Source organism: Onychomys torridus, chromosome 19 (assembly GCF_903995425.1).
Source record: "Onychomys torridus chromosome 19, mOncTor1.1, whole genome shotgun sequence".
NCBI lineage: Eukaryota > Metazoa > Chordata > Mammalia > Rodentia > Cricetidae > Onychomys > Onychomys torridus.
This window is the reverse complement of record NC_050461.1, coordinates 31,889,772-31,906,772: the sequence shown is the minus strand read 5'-3', so window position 1 is coordinate 31,906,772 and position 17,001 is coordinate 31,889,772. Positions and strand designations below refer to the sequence as shown.

Here is a 17,001-nt window from a genome sequence, read left to right as displayed (position 1 = left end):
TTTATCCCACCATTTGAAGTGCCGTTGAAGGTATGACTGAATCCTATATGTGATCTGTTCCTGAGAAGGCTTTTCCTGGTAATTGGATAGTACTGTGGAGTCTAATCCATTCCTGTTACAATATTATTTTGGTTTCTTTAACATACTCTGTGTTATGTTTTTGTTTCTCCATCCTAGGCCCTTCAGTGATGTTTTACAACATGTCATATTAAAAGTTCAATGAATCTAACTCAAATATTTTAGATATAATATTCAAGATTAATTGCTGCAGATCATTGTCCTTGGTACTCCCTCCCTTTGCAGAAAGTATTAGATAATGTCTCAAGATATTTTTTTATTGTTACAAAAAAGGAAGGGGCTGCTACTGACATCTAGTGGGTATATATCAGAGATGCTGCTAAGCATCATTCCTTGTACAGGATAATCCCTTCATTGCCACCTCACAACAGAGTTAACCAACTTGAACATGAATGATGTTGAGGATAAGACACATGATGCTGTGGTCAATTCTTTACCAAGAGAGAATGCCTATATGTTACATTTACAAGCATAGTAATGATAAATGATAACTCTTTGATAAGAAAAATTTCATTCTAAATATTTTATGATTTTTGGTAACTTTGATGGAAATCTTGAAATGAGTGATGTACCAGTACCTGTTTATACATGTATGCTGGTCCTTTCTACCTTAAGATATAGATGAACCTTATAATCAAAACCTGGATATGTGACTGTTAGAAATTTTAGAAGGAAGCACAACAAACAAAAATTGGCTACATGTGGAAATACATCCTAATGGAACAATTCAGTCTTATGAATTTGGGCAGCAGGTCCAAGCAATTTATCATATCTTACAGAATGACTGTCATCTCCATGATCCCTAAATTTGTAGGATCTAATGATTTCATCCTTATAGTTTTTCTCTATCTAAACTCAACTCTTTTGTCTAAATTGTTTCCATCAATTTTCTTTCTCCAATTTCCCCTGATACCTGGAAGTCTCCAATTCTGTATGTCCAATCTAACCTCCTCATTTCAGTCCCAGATGGTGATATCTGACTCTACAACATTTCTTCTTAGTGGCTAACAGCAGATAGAATTTCACATGTCCCTGTTAGCTTCATGAGAATCTGTCCCCCATGTAGTGCTAAGCGATCCAAATTCTTTCTCATTCATCACCCTATGGGAAGAGATAACCAAAGAAATATGCATGGACTTTCAGTCTCCTCCTGGAAACAATACCTATAGTCCATGCCCTTGGGTTTCAGACTAGAACATGTTGTATGGCCTGGTCCACATGGAAGAAGACTGACAAATACAGAAAGATACATGCGGAAAGAGGATTGTAGAACAACGTTAGTGAAAACAGCATTGTCTCTGCCATTGTGTCTAAAATGCAACTCCCAATCTCCACCCTAGTCAAGTCCTTTCAAGGTATTCCATCTCAATCAATGTCAATCTTAATCCTCCCAGTACTCAGGACAAAGAGTAGAAAATATCTGTGACTCCTTTCCTTTTCTAACAGTATGCATCCGACTGTATCAACAAGTCTTCTTATTCTTGTCTTCAAAACAGTGTCTGAACCCAGCACTTCTCACCACCTCCCCTCCCAGCTTATCAAATAATACTATCCTCGTTAATCTGTTTTGGACTGAAAGCCAGGGTCACCTTTTAAAAATTCATGTCACAGCATGGCCTTCAAAGCACTTGGCATGGTGCTGCTCAAAGAATGTTAGCATGTTTATCAGTGAATTATTCTCCTCGTTGTATATTTTTTCAACAGATTACATTACATCCATCTTTCCCATTTCTCAAGAACTTCTCAAATATCCCTGAGCTCACGATCTTCCCATCATTTTAGCTGCCACTAAGCAAATGCTAAACATCTTTCAATGACCTGGGAACACCTGAACACTCCCATGTCATTGAAAGACACATCGTGCTTCAAATACAGCAATGCTCCACAAATAATCACTTAACAAATTAATAGCAACTGTCTAAATCAACTGAAGAATAGGCATGGATGCAATATCATGCCATCACATGCTAAACTAAACTGTGCAGCAGGATAGAAATCCTTTGGTCTTATCTTTTAATTTATAGTTGAACATGTTTCCTAGACATCAACCTATGATCCATGAATACTTATTTATCAAAGCTATTGAATTTTATTTAATTCCATACATTTTACAGTCTTAGAACTGCTCATTAAAGTGTTAACTGATGAAGACTATAGAGTTGGTTTGTAATTATGGTGGAATAATTTACATTTCTCACCAAAACCCATATTTAATACAATTGACTGACATTTAATTTCATTTTTTTAATACATACTTCAAAGTACTGAGGTATCGGGATACCATTTGAGTTGATCAAAGCAGCCTAGATTTGGGCATAAGACTTGCAGTTGATAGTCCAATAGCTTTCCATCAATCACCAACCTCCAGTTAAGTATCCACTAATATTATACTGTGTAACCTATAATACTTAAAATTATGATAAAACATAATATTTTAAGTTAATAAACTTTTTATTTTCTTCCCTTCTAACTTGATTATAAATTTAGACCAGACATCATCACATTAGTCTGAATGAATGATACAAAAGGCAAAAATCTGCAGTAGTATCCCACTCCATCAAAACAGAACTTTTATATAGTTTGTATAGGATGCATAAGGGATTTATAGGCATTATAAAAATACTACAAGTTGTCTTTATTCTTTATTTGAATTCCAGGAATAGAATACAATTCACAGTATCAAGGGAAGTATTGCTATATGGTCTAAACTCATAGCTTTCTCTTTTATTAAAAATAAAGATTTAGAGGCTGGAGAGATGGTTCAGTGGTTAGGAGCACTTGCTGTTCTTGCTGAGGTACCAGGTTCAATTCTCAGCACCCACTTGGCAGCTCAAAATATCTGTAACTCCAGTCCCAAGGGATCCAGTGTTCTCTTCTGGCCTCTTTCAGAGAGCCAGGCATGTACATATATGCATATATGAGCACAGACATAAAATTAAAACAAAACACTCACATACAGAAAAAAAATTAATTTAAAAGAGACAAGTCACACAAAAAGAGTAACTTTTTAAATTAAAAATGATAGTAAGCTAAAGACACTTAAACTTTTTCTAAAAGCAACTCTGGAATAGAAACTTATGACAGAATTCTAGGAAATTTAAATCTTATTTCCTTTTAGGAAAGTTATATCTTATTTCTAATTGCCCTAAAACTTTCTAGATGCTGTTAGCTAAATTGCAAAATAAGAGCCAAATACAACGCAAATAGACATGAAAGAAGATTTAAGAAAAAACTATGTTTTGATAATATTCAGGTAAACTGTTACTAGATTCTCTATGTAGTTTTTCTCAACTGTGAGTAAAATGCAAATTCATGATAAGGTCATGTATTCTGAAAAACGTATCTTGACTTTCTAAAACTTGTCAGGCCATTCGCTGTCATGCCTCATCAAAAACATAGAAGCATTTTAAGAGAAAAAGTTCGTGGACATCAGCAAGAATTCTCACAGCGAGTTCAAGGCAGGCAGGACTTTGCCATTGGTCTTCAGTAGGTTTATAATCCAGAAGTTAGACAAGCAAGTAAACAGATTAGGTTTCAGTTCTTAGGGGTGAATGCTAGGCTAGAGATAATGCCAAAGGGTCACCACAGCACACTGCAGAGGCGCCTGATACTACTGTGGCTGATCCATGTGGCCAACGCAACATGGCCTCCTCAGCATGGCTAACTATGTTGCTGGTGAGGTAGAGAAAAAAGACAGAGCTTGAGAGGGTGTCTCAGAGTTAATGAACTCCCAGTGGATCTGTAAGGACATCAGAGTAGTCTAGTAGAATAGGGGCTATGTCACACTTACAAATGAGTAGACATCCCAGATCTGGGAGATTTGGGACACCAATAGAAACTAAAAATGAGACTGAGGAAATTATTATTAGTTAGTTGTTTATGCTGGACCATACTTGATCCTCTCTCTACAGAGCAAGATAGAGCTACTGAAGGATAAGCTGTAGAGCAATGGTGTGACCAGGCATGTATTTTGGAAAGAGAAGTGTCTGGAAATAGGACAAGGTAGTCAAGAGTTAAAATAAAATAATATAAGTTAGGAAACTGAAGCACAGAGAATAAATTCAAGTGATAAAAAGCCGTCAGGAATGGACAGGCATTAGGATGGAGCAGGGGAAGGATGATTACGTTTGCTGCTGCTGCTGCTATTGTGTTTTTACTCCAGCTGTGAGGAGGTGATACTGAATACATTCACAGAAGCAAATGGTAATGCATTAGAAGAGAGAAGGAGGAAAAATGGAGAGACAGGAGAGCTGGTGAGGTCAGTTTTAATCTGCTGGGTTTGTGGATCTGTAAACCTCTGGGTAGGAAGGTCCAGAAAAGAGCTGACTATACAAAAAAGAAGGAATAGTCATTGAAGATTTCCTATCACAAGTAGTGTGTGTGTGTGTGTGTGTGTGTGTGTGTGTGTTGTGTTGTATTATATAATGTATATGGATGTACATGTTTATGTGTGCATGCATGAGTGTACATGTACATATATGTGAGTGTACCTATAGAGTACAGAACTTGATGTCATTGAATGTCTTACTCTATTGCTCTCCACCATTTTTTGAGACAATCTCTCAGACAGTATAGAGCTTATGGACTGGTTAGACTGGCTGGCCAGTGTGCTCCATGGATCAGCCCATCTCTGCATCCTAACACTGGAGTTAAAACTAAATGGTACCACACCGAGCTTTTTATGTGTGATCTGGGAATCAGAACTCAGGTCCTCATACTGGTGCTGCAGGTATTTCACTGACTGAACTATCTCATATGAGCCTCAAGTTATTTAGAACAGGTATTAATCCTAATGAGTAATTAATGAAGCACACACTAGTATATCATGCCACATGTTCCTATCATCCTCTCCATTCCACAGATGAGGATGAGTTTAAGTGATTTCTCAATGTTTATAAAGTATTTGAAAATAATGTCCGACCCTACAGCTCAAGCCTTTAACTACCGATACTATATTGTATCATGAAAAATCCAGTACAGATTTTAGAGCAAGATGAAAGTATGTTCAATTTTAATCTCTGGTCCTTAACCACTATTTGACCTTGACACTGTCTGAGTGACATCTCCATCTGTGAAATGGTAGCCCTTAGATTTATATTGCAAGGCTATGGTGAAGATCAAGAAGAATGTGTGGAAAGTGCTAGATGGAGCATGCAGGCATCATAAATCACACTTATTATTTGTGTGTCTATGCCCAAACTGCATATCTCATCAAGTTTATTCTATACTTTAATAAATGCTGTACTTTTCTAACAGTTTTGAGAAATTAATACATTAAACAAGATTTAAAGTTATTTGATGACTTAGTTCAAATATGAGTTATTTTATCAGAAAAGGGATAGTCTTAGTTTCTTTGACCTGTCCAATGACACAATACAAACTGTTCCATTGTCAGACATAGTGGAATGAGAAAGAAAGCCACAAACTTGGAATCAAAGATCACCCAGAAGTTTCATGTTTGCAGCATCCAGCCACAACAACATGAGAAATCATTACCACTTTTCAGTATCCATCTACACACTTTTGAGATGAATGGACTGGTCTATGTGTGCAAAGTTGAAGCTCAGAAAATGGAGTCATGCCAGAAGCTAGAGGGATCACTCTAGATATTTGATCCTTCCACCTGGTTGCACAGTAGCATCTCTAAGAGCTTTTAAAAAATGGTGAGACAGTGTCAACCCTGAAATGTCACTGAAAGGAAACTAGTGGTATAACAAACACAACTCATAAATTCTGGGCATTGTTTGTTCAAAGGTAATCTAAAACCTTCAGTAACATCTTAGCCTCATGTTAAGTATAAATATATGTTTTCCTTAACTTCAACTGCATTAAAGCAGTCATGAATTTGAGAAAGACTGAGGAGATACATGGGAAGGATCAGAGAGAAGAAAGGGAAGTGGGGAAAAATGATGTAATCATATTGTGATTTTTTTTATTTAAGAAGTATTAGAAAAAAAAGTAGATAATCTTCCTCATGTGTATACATTCCCTAGAGTAACTAATGAATGAGTCATCCTGCTTCTCTCAGACTCTTCCCTTTTTAATAGTTTTTGTCCAATTCCTCAATCTCTAAAAATATTTGGACATTGGATCATCTAATACACACACACACACACACACACACACACACACACACACTCTTATAAGTGAATTTCAGAATATTAGAACAAAGTACACATCATAGCATTCAGGTGACAGCATCATTCACTGTTGACCTCCAGGCTCGTGATCACTCACAGAAATCTGATCCCAGCAAACATACAAAGGCATGTGGGAGAGAGACAACATGATGACTAGAATCCACTTGCTAGCTAGAGTGCTAGCCATACATATTTAATTCAGTAACCAGTTCTTTTGGAGATTGTTTTAAAGCCCTTGTTTATCATTGTCAGCTTTGTCTATGAAACCAGACAGTTTTCAAGACTCCTACAACGACTGGTTGATCTCAAGTTTCACAGCATTGTGATTGCTCTTCATGTGTTTCTTAGGATGCTATAGGAAATGAGTAGTGCTATAATTACATAATGAAATCACACTAAGGTAATCTCTAGCTATAAAATTTTAAACATCAATATATATGTGTGTTTAATTATCTTCTAGAAAACAAATTGAATCAGTTTAGAATAGCAGCTTTTTTTTAAACCAAGACACACATTTCTTTTTATTTTAAACTGAAATTCACTGTATGTACCTTTTCTATAGCTACATTGTTATATGCAAGCATCTTGTCCTCGGTTGTCCCTGGGAAACCTTAGACTTTAAGGTCAAACATGATTGGACAAGCTAAGGAGGAATACCTCTGTCTGTGGAATACAGTCTTGGTGATATCTATGTCTTCTTCCCTGTGACCTCACTAGTTTTCTGTGTGCAGAACAGTTAGCATGGCAGTTTCCAGCAGTCTATGCCCCTAGTGGCACACAATAAAGAATTAATGTCACTGAGTCCCTACTAATGAGGCAAGAGGAGAAGCCAGATCAAGCGTCTCCCTACAGGAAGACAGAATGTTAATAGGATTGTTACCAAACTGCCACATTCCTGGTCCTGATAAATCCGGTAAAATAAGGAAAGCCCTTGAGGATTGTGGTTTTCATCCATGAGATGAGCAATCGACATGCTAATAAAATCCTCTCTCCTATTATACTCCCAATAGCCAACAATATATAAACCATCCAGCATTTTTGGAACAAAACATAACAAAGGAAGTGCATAAAATTGCTTAGACTGTCTAAACACACAGCATGATTTCAACACCCTAGTCTTCCAACCTCAGACTGTCCAAATGGAGCACCAAGGGAGACATCAAAATGTGACATCATCATTAAGCAGGAACAACACACACTGCCAAAGACCTATTTTATGGCCTTACAACAGAATTCAAAAATCAACAAAATATATGTAACCCCAAACCTTATTGCAGGCAATAGATTCATTTCTAAGAATGCTTTGAGAGTAGTCTTAGCTTCTTGTTTTAAATCGGAGCTGAGGTTGAATTAAGACTTACTGATTGCTCATTTAGGTCCTGGGTGTCTTCCATGGGGTTCTCTCACTTCTCCTGCCACTCCCACGTAGAAGCAGCTTACTTGTACTCAAAACAGACTATCTAAAGCAAAAAAACAAAAGGGGAAATGGAGAAAAAAAGATTATTTTTACTCATTTGCAGAATCACCAAGCACATAAATATTTAGCAAGATAGGTGGTAGTATGTAGGCTATAGGTGAACTTTCTGATAAAAGAAATGAGTCATTGATTTTATTTCCATGTCTTACATACATAATGGTCTTGTGAATAACATCATGGTAGAACTGGTATATGGGAATAGCTTCTCGGGAATCTTTCAGTTAAAGGAAAGTGTCTGAGGACAACTTTGGAAACACAGATTGCAAAAAGCAACTAATACACCATTTTTCTTAGACAAAAAATTGGGATCTGTATCAATCACGACTACATAATATAAACTGAATAAATACAGTGCATTTTAGTATTGTTTTTAGAATAAGAAAATGTGTCTTACTCATCAGATGACCATTTCTTTTCTAAAGAGATGATTTAGGGGCTGACGACAAAGCTTGATAATTGCAAGCCCCTAAGTTTGATTCTGAGAGCCACAAAAAGATATTATTTTTCAAAATACAGAGTTTTTAAGAGATGAGGAAAATAATTATTTTAAGACAGATAAGTAGGAGAAGTACTGAATAAACTACAGTGACAGAATCAGTTAATTACTCAAAAAGATAATTAACCTTTTAATTATCTTTACTCCACACCATATGATACTTTTCCCCCAGCCAAGTAGACATAAAATTTTAGATCCCAAATACAGGAAGATTTTTATAATAGTAGCAATATAAGATAAGACCAAAAAGCCAAATGCTCCCCCAAAATTTTCATCTTTTCTCTGTTGAATAAGTGTGCAAGATCAAGTAACGCTAAAAAAATAAATAAATAAATGGTTTTATAAAGAACAGTTTTAACTACAGCACATAGTGAAAACTGAATTTTGTAAATAGACTCTCCAAGGCCTCTGTGGCTTATTCTAACATTAACTTTAGATGCCAGAGTAATCTCTGTAAGGGAAGACAAGGTCTGCCTTCCTGTGAGTTATCCACAGCATCTAACTCAGTGCTTCATATGCTGACCAGATCAATGACAAATGCATCCCTCAGCAGATGCCTGAAGACACAAACAGAAAAATGGGAGGGAGCAGCTGATGTTGAAACTTTAGTCTCATATGCATGGTGCTTGGTGGAAGAGTATGTTTCACCCCAGTTTTCTGGGTATCTTGCTTTATGTTAGGACAATAAAACAGAAGTGTAGAAAGAAACATTACTAAGTGGAATGTTTCAACTATTCACAAAACTCAGTTTTGAAAATTAGCTTATAATACACTTCTCATCTGACTACTTCATAAAAAAAATGCTCCTAGGAAAATTATCCTTGATGCCAATTAAACGCATTACTTTTCCAACAAATCTGTTGTGTCAAATTTCTAAGACTCTAGTAGCAAAGAGCCATGAGTTGGGTAGCATAGAGCAGCAATTTATTCTGAAACAGTCTATGAACCAAAAGTCCTAAACCAAGACACCGGCAGACTTAGGGTCCCTGTGGAGGCTATAGAAAAAAACAAATCACAGCCTCCCTGTCCCCAGGCTTCTGGTGGTTTCAACAATTCTTGGCATTCTGTGGTTCACAGATGCATCAATCCAGTTTCTACCCCGTTACCACATGGCACTCTCCTTGCCTTTTTCTTCCAATAGTGGTCATGCATGTGTGCGTGACAGAGAGAGAGAGAGAGAGAGAGAGAGAGAGAGAGAGAGAGACAGAGAGACAGAGACAGAGAGAGAGACAGAGAGACAGAGACAGAGAGAGACAGAGACAGAGAGACAGAGAGACAGAGACAGAGAGAGAGAGTCTAAATTTTCCTCTACAAGTACACCAATCATAGGATCAGGGCCCATCTGAATACACTAAGAGCACATCTTCACCTGTCAAAATCTACAAAGATGCTAACTCTAAATAATGTAACATTCACAGGTTTCAGGTTCAGGACTTCCACGTATCTTTTAGTCCCCCAAACTGACTATAACACATGTTCAGTTGCCACAATGAAATTACTTTAAAGATGTGATCACAATGCTTAAACTTTATATATCCAGAAGGCTCCACGCAGAATAAATTGAAGATGTTGATTATTGGGGAAGACACAATCATCTTTGAAGAACCACTATCTCAGGTGTTCTTAATACCTTGAACAAAATTAAAGCTGAGCCTTCAGGACAGACACTGGCGCATAAGAGAATTGAACAAAAACTTCCCATTTTTTTGGCTAACCACCAGTTTAGAATCTACTTAGTATTCAGTTGGGAAGTTATTTTTGTCAATGTTCCATGTCACAACATAATGCCTCGCTTTATAGTTCCTTGAAATTTAGATTAATTGTTACTTTGCTTGAGGTTGAATGCTAATGTAATTTTTGTTCTTGGCCAAACTCACTTAGGTCCTAAAATATTATGAGCCCATTGATTTTATATTATTGAACCACACTAAAGTCCCTTGGCTAATTGCAGGCACAGTATGATTTTACATCATATTTTACCAATGGTTGTTATACTAAATCCTTTAACATTTAGTTTTCACAAATACACAAGAAAAAATATGAGAACACTCCTTGAATCAAGTAAGAAGAGAAATACCTTATAATAAAGATATAAAATTAAGGACTAACAGTAACCTCATGCTGTTTTATGAGGTGAGACTCTAGATGCCTGCTCTATCCCAGGCCACTGCTCCAGAAAGCTGAATTATAGACAGAAATAGCAACAACCTCCTCATTCTGTGGTTATTTCACCTGTAGTTAAAATTTCAAGATATAGATAAATCATCAAATCCTTTTGGTTGGATCTTATGTAGAAGAATATATACAGGTTCTTGATGTCATAATATAAGTTAGAGGTGTCTTATAAATTCTTAGGTCTTAAAAATTGGAGTAAGACTCATTAATTCTTATAATTCAAACACATAATCTGATACATGCTTATATGTGTATGTAATGTTAAGAATGCTTAGAAACATTCAAGACAATGTAGGCTGGTCCAGGTAGTAGAGATCAAGGACTCTTCATCCTTAATGGATAAAGGAGATTTCCCTAATCTGTCTCTCTAGTAAACTTTCAATAAAAACTAGATGGTCCAGCTAGAAGAAACACCAACATGAGGAGGATAGGCTTTAGCTCTGCATGAGATGACAAGTGCCAAGAAAAGGAACTGCCCAAGGGGAACTCTACACCTCTAGATGTGCGCACAGGTGGCAATGCTTTTCACCATCATTGAAGCCAAACACTCGGACTTTGTCACTGACTTCCTGCATAGTACTTCTCACATTCAAGGAATCAACAAGACCTCAAAATACATTCTAGAGTTTGCTCAAGTCCTCCACTGCCTGCTCTCCTAGGTGTCATGGGAAGAGATGATGCATCAAAGGTGTTTGCCTGGATAGGAGCATCAGCTTGGTCCCACACTCCTGTCTTCTGAATGCCACATATTACACACAGCCAGACTGATAAAGTTTTACACTATCTGTCTGCCTTTTCTTTCTAAAATTGCTTTAGAGCTTTACTCCATCCTCCAGACAAACCAGGCATCTCTTCCTTGCTCCAATTTGCATCTGTACCAGGATCTATCTTGAAAGGTCATTCCACCAAAAGATCCTTCAAAGGCTGACAAGGATCTTGTGTATTTGCTCCCTGAGGATATTGTCCTGAAACTAAAGTCTTGAGCTATAACTAGAGTAGCTAGGAGAATGTAAACACAGATGAAACTCTATGCACCTCTCACTGTAGAAAACAAAAAGTAGAGGGCAAAGAAGTAGCCTCTATTTCCTTACCCATGCTCCAGTCCTAGTAGAACCTCAGGAAAAGATTTAGACTACAGACTACCCAAGCTTTTGCTCAGCTTTGTTCAGACATGTGGAATGTGGAATTAGATGATTGGATGACACATCATCTCTGACATAGCCAGCCCCACTGATGTAAGTAGAGCATTTGAACTTAGACAGTTGTCTAGGTCAAGAGAAAGCATCCCTAAATTATATTATGACATCAAGACAGTTCATCTGTGGATTGGCATTCAGATTTCCAAACTTCAAATGAAGTTCAGAAGCACATTTTGAGAGAAAAAAATTAAAGTTTGTAACCAGGCATCATGATACATACCTGCAACATTAAGGAAACTGAGGCAGGAGGATTGCAAATTTGAGGCCAGAAAGACTGTCTCAATTGGACAAAATCAAACAATAATTAAGACCTGCTCACACAGGAGTACATGTAGACATATACGGCATGTGCCTTACATGGACCTATTTTCAGGTCAAGCCATCAAGGAGTTTCCCTGGACTTATTCTATTGTATCAAATGAGTTGTACCTAAGGATGCATCTTGCTTAGGACATGGGAAAAATATCAAGCTACTCCTCCTTCAGTGGCAAGATGTAGAACATGGAAGATTTTCATAGCTTTGTGGGAAAAAAACTATCTGCAGGGAGAGTCAGAAGTTCACCCAGAAAGAAGAACAAGAGTGAGGTTGGAGATTCGTCCCGGCACCTAGACCAACTTGTTGCTGGACCTGATTCTCACTCTTCCTATGTTTTTATTAGCTATCCTCATAGTCTTCAATTAAATTATCTTTACTGTTCAAGCTGCTTTGTGTAAAACCACAACTAGGAAGGAAGTCTAAGAATTTGCATTTTTCACCCCATTGTTGGGAATTATAGCTGTGAGCAGCACTCCAGAGGGGGGAAAAATTGCCTCCCAGCTTCTACGCACCCAGTTATCTCCAGGGCCTTCTACCTTTCAGTAATGGGGCCATAAAGCTGGGTGAGCCACTGGCTGGCTCCCACTGCCCAGGCAGTGTGCCAGAGAGGAAAGCCAACAGCAACAAAGAACACCTAGCTCCAGGTCCATGGCCAAATGCTCAGAGAGGTGAAGATGAGTGTACTTGGTCTATGCACATGACTCTGTTCTCTGCCCATAAAAAGGGAAAACAGTAGGGGTGTCCAAGAAACAAGTTTAGGTGAATAGTAACAAGTACCTTGTTTGACTTCATGCTCCTTACATGGAGCCAAGGCTACAAACTACAGGCTGAGCTATTTTTGAACTGCTTATAAAGACAGCACACAGACTTTGCAGAATCATCCTTGTAACACAAAATTTTTAATAACATGGGATGATGGGATTAGGGTGGGGTGCACAGCTCAAAGTTAGAAGACTTGCCTAGAATATGCAGAGGTTCTGGGTTTGACTCCCAACACCACTAAACAGTGGTGGTGGTGGTGGTGGTGGTGGTGGTGGTGGTGGTGGTGGTGGTGGTGGTGGCGGTGGCGGCGGCGGCGGCGGCGGTGGTGGACATACTGGTGTTGGTAGTGGTGGTCATGGTGATGATGGCATTGGAAGTGATGGTCATGGTGGTGGTGGTAGTGATATATTAATATTTTTAATGCTAAAAGTTATAATAAGTTTAATTTCATGATAATTATCCAGGTTATTTGTGTACATTCACCTGAAGGCAAAAATTTCCAGCAATTAAAAATCCCAATCACTTGAATTTTAAGAAGCAGGTTCAACCAATGTTTTCTGCTTCCTCTGTGTAAATGATTGTCAATAGTTTAATGGAGAGGTTGAAAAACACAAAGGTAATGATGACGAACAGTTCCAGATGGACACATAAGAGACTCTTGATCCGGGACAGCACATGCTACCTTTACACACTTGGGCATGCTCTGCACCTCTTCTTCCCTTCTCTCATACTGAGCCCTCTCTCCCCACCTATATTTGACAACTACATTGATGAGTGTTTTGTTTATCCTGCATTGATGCATGTGGCTCTTCTGTAACCTGGCAGGGGAGAAAATATTTGAGCCCTTTCTTAGACTCAGTCTTTTTTTCCCCTCAGTCATAAATCTCTCTTTGGTGTAACCTAAGAACCTTTTCTGGTGAAGATTATCTGACTGTGTGAATCACTTCCTGCATATCCAGTGATAGTGTGCCCCTCCTGAGGATAATGTGTTATACTTTAAAATGGTTCAAGAATACATTTCCAAAATTGAACTCCTGAGACCATAGCAAAATGATAATTTTTCCAGGAGTAGAGATGTAGAATTTCTAGAAGATTAGAATAAAGTTGACAAAGTCCTGGCTTTGTCACTAGATGACTTTGGAACCTAGAGAAGTTCACTATCTCCAAATGTCATGCTTCTCATCCACAAAGTGAAGACAGAAGTATTACTTGCATTGCATTTTGGGATTGTGTGAAAAAATTCTTTCAAAACCATAAACCACTTTGGTCACTAGGAGGATTAGAATAAATTCTCTACTCATATTTTGCTGTTCATATACTAAGTAAAAACATTTTTACATTCTTTACAATGCATCAGTATCTATGCACCTTCTTACACAGTGACATTCAATTCTGTCCAATTATAAATCTTCTACCAACCAGTGATTTCCAGGTACTGTACCAGCCTTACACAAATGTAATTAGTTGTAAACAGTCATCAATCTTAACAATCTTAGATAACTTTTAAAATTGAATAATAGCTTTGTTCAGTCATTAATACTCCTATTTTTAACTTTATCATTCCATGTAAATTCAAAATGTGATGGATTTCTTTAATACAGACACAGTGAAACAATGAATAATAAAATGGTCTTGAGGGAAAGAAAATGAGTACTTATTATTATGTTTTGATTGTCTTAAACCCTAAATAAAAGATGAAATCTGATACTATCATGGTGACACACCTCCTTTGGATTTCTGAATGGTGAAATGAGCAGCATGTGGAATTAAGAGACTATCTGGAGGTTTGTGATGTTGCAGGTGAGAAGCCAAGAGAATTCAGAACGATGTCTTAGCTAAAAGTAGACTGGATCAGAAGACATGAGAGAAGATATGAGAGAGAAATCAAAAGGACACAGAAGGTACTTGAACAAAACTGAACAATCAGATAAGACTATCGAGGGTCACAGGAGTCATGATCAACTGGCCACACCTAAGAACCTCGAGGACACACTTGTTTATGCATGCGTTTGCTAAGTTATTATATTCACTGATGTGGATGAGTAAGCAGCTACAATGAGAACCTATGACATAAGTGTGTGAAAGCCTTGCTCTTTTGACTGTAGAGGCAAAAACTCAGGCCACCCCCAGACTCGACAAGGAAGCTCATCTTGAAACAGAGCCTTTGAGGGTGGAATAAAAGAAAATGATTCCATGATATAAATCAAAATCTCAGCTTTACACAAAGTACGTTATAAAGTTTTACTTCATGGCATGAAAACCTCGTACTGGATAAATGAAATTGAGACTGACTCTAAAGGCCTAGACCAAAGATTGTGGAGAAGCAAGATCAAAACTGGTTCACAAGACAGAAAGGATTCTAACAGAAACCTATTAAAAATCATAAACTACATAAGGAAACAAAGCACCCCCAAAACACCAAATGTAGCAGTAAAATAGTAGCCAACCAAGACTTCAAACTGTAGGGTAAGCTCAATAAAGCATATCAGAGCTATGACTGACATGGTTAGGAATAGGAGAAAGAGAAACAAAACTGAAGGACTCACATATTAAAAACAAACACACAGATTAGGGGAAAAGAGGTAAAAAAAACTTTCTCTAAAATATATGTGTTCATGGGCTAGACAGATGGTTTGGTGGTTAATAATGTTTGAGGCTCTTTCAGAGGGCCCAAGTTTGTATTCCAGAACCTACAGGTTGGTTCAGCCTGTAACTCCAGTTCTAGGGGATCTTACGTGCTCTTATGGCATCCATTGGCATCAGGCATGCACATGCCAGGCAAAAACACAAATAAAATGAAAATAAATGAATCTTTAAAAAATCATGTATATATGTTGGGGGTGAGGGTGTGGGGGGTGGTGAGAGAAGGCTCAATGAGCAATGTGCTTTCCAAGCAAGAATAAGGACCTGAGCTTCAATCTTCAAAGCTACAGTTTGGAGCTTCTATAGTGAAATGGGGAATGGAGACAAGAGAATCCCCTGTCTCACTGACCAACATATCCTGGGGTGTGTAGTGATGGTAAGGAACAAGAATATATTTTCTTAAAGTCAAAAGTGAGGACCAACACTCAAGGTTGATCTCTGATTTCTACATGAAAGAATGGCATGTGTGTGATGGGACTCAAAGGAACATGCACTTTCACACATATATACCTATGAATATCACATAAATACATATGCCATATACATGCACATGTGCACACACACTTGCATGAGCACACAACATTTTTGTGTTCTGAGACAGGATCTCACTCTGTAGCCAAGTTGGCCTTAGGTTCACTATCCTTTTGCCTCAGCTTTCTACATCTTGACATTGCAAGTATGTAACACTGTACCCAAGTACACAGAATTTTTTAAGAAATTTTTAATTTTTTAAGAATTTTTTAAAAATAAACCAATGAATAAAATAGTCAAAGAGTTAGATATCACCAAAGAATTTGTGTAATTTGTAAATTTAAAGACAAACTTCACAAGTAAGTATTCATCTCTATAATTATAGTCAGAGGCAACAAAATCAGTTAAAATAACCTCTTCCTGCCAATTATTCCAAAAATCAGTTTCTCAGCAAGCAAAGTGTGAGTCCAAGAAAAAAATCATATTTTTTAAGGGAGAGGTTCCCCCAAATAACAAAGTAGACACGAGATAATGTTGCTGTAGTAAACTTGATTTACCAAATTGAAGCCATTTATTTGAATTTTATCTACAGTGAATCAGTAAAATATTGACTTAAGTATGATGTTGTTTCACTTACTAAAGTTCAGGACAACTAAGAAAAATGTTCATAGTTTCCAGGGAAGTTTGTACATGGTTTCCTCTGAATAAATTTCCCTGTGGTATCAGAGTATAAAATTCATTCTTGAGATGTATGTGGTTGTATACTCAACAGCTCAGAAGTGAGGAAGTAGAGGCAGGGAATTGCTGAACGTTCCAGGCCAGCCTAGTCTATTTAGTGAACACTGAGCTACCCAGAGTTACGTAGAGAGTTCCTACCTTTAAAAAGCGAAACACCTCTGTATTCCAACTTTGTGATTGCATTCAAAAATACCATAACCCTGAGGGGGAAAAACTGCCATTATAGCACCAACAGATCCAAAAGGTTACTGAGAGCCAATGTTGTAAGATTTCAAAGAGAGATGTCTCGAATAAATGTGGTGTTGTGGTAACTCCACGTGCTTCTCTACTGAATGTTTTGACTTCAAGAGAAACCTGGCGAGGAGGAGGAAGAGAGAGACAGGAAAAGAAAAAAAGAAGGAGGAGAAATTAGAAGGGGAGAGAGGGGATATGATGTACCAGATAGTTTTATGTCAACTTGACACAAGCTATGGATGTCTGAGAGGAGGGAGACTCAACTGAGAAAA

At 37.6% G+C, this 17,001-nt stretch overlaps 1 protein-coding gene across 4 annotated transcripts in view; it reads right to left on the bottom strand.

Annotated features, from left to right (window-relative positions):
* Eya4 (EYA transcriptional coactivator and phosphatase 4) overlaps positions 1-17,001 on the bottom strand; it is a 253,185-nt gene that overhangs the window by 215,557 nt on the left and 20,627 nt on the right. For all 4 annotated transcript variants that reach the window (XM_036169267.1, XM_036169268.1, XM_036169270.1 and 1 more), the window contains exon 2: positions 7,580-7,678. In XM_036169267.1, the coding sequence (XP_036025160.1) occupies positions 7,580-7,612 (33 nt within the window). In that variant the 5' untranslated portion in view covers positions 7,613-7,678. The remainder of the gene's footprint in view (positions 1-7,579; positions 7,679-17,001) is intronic.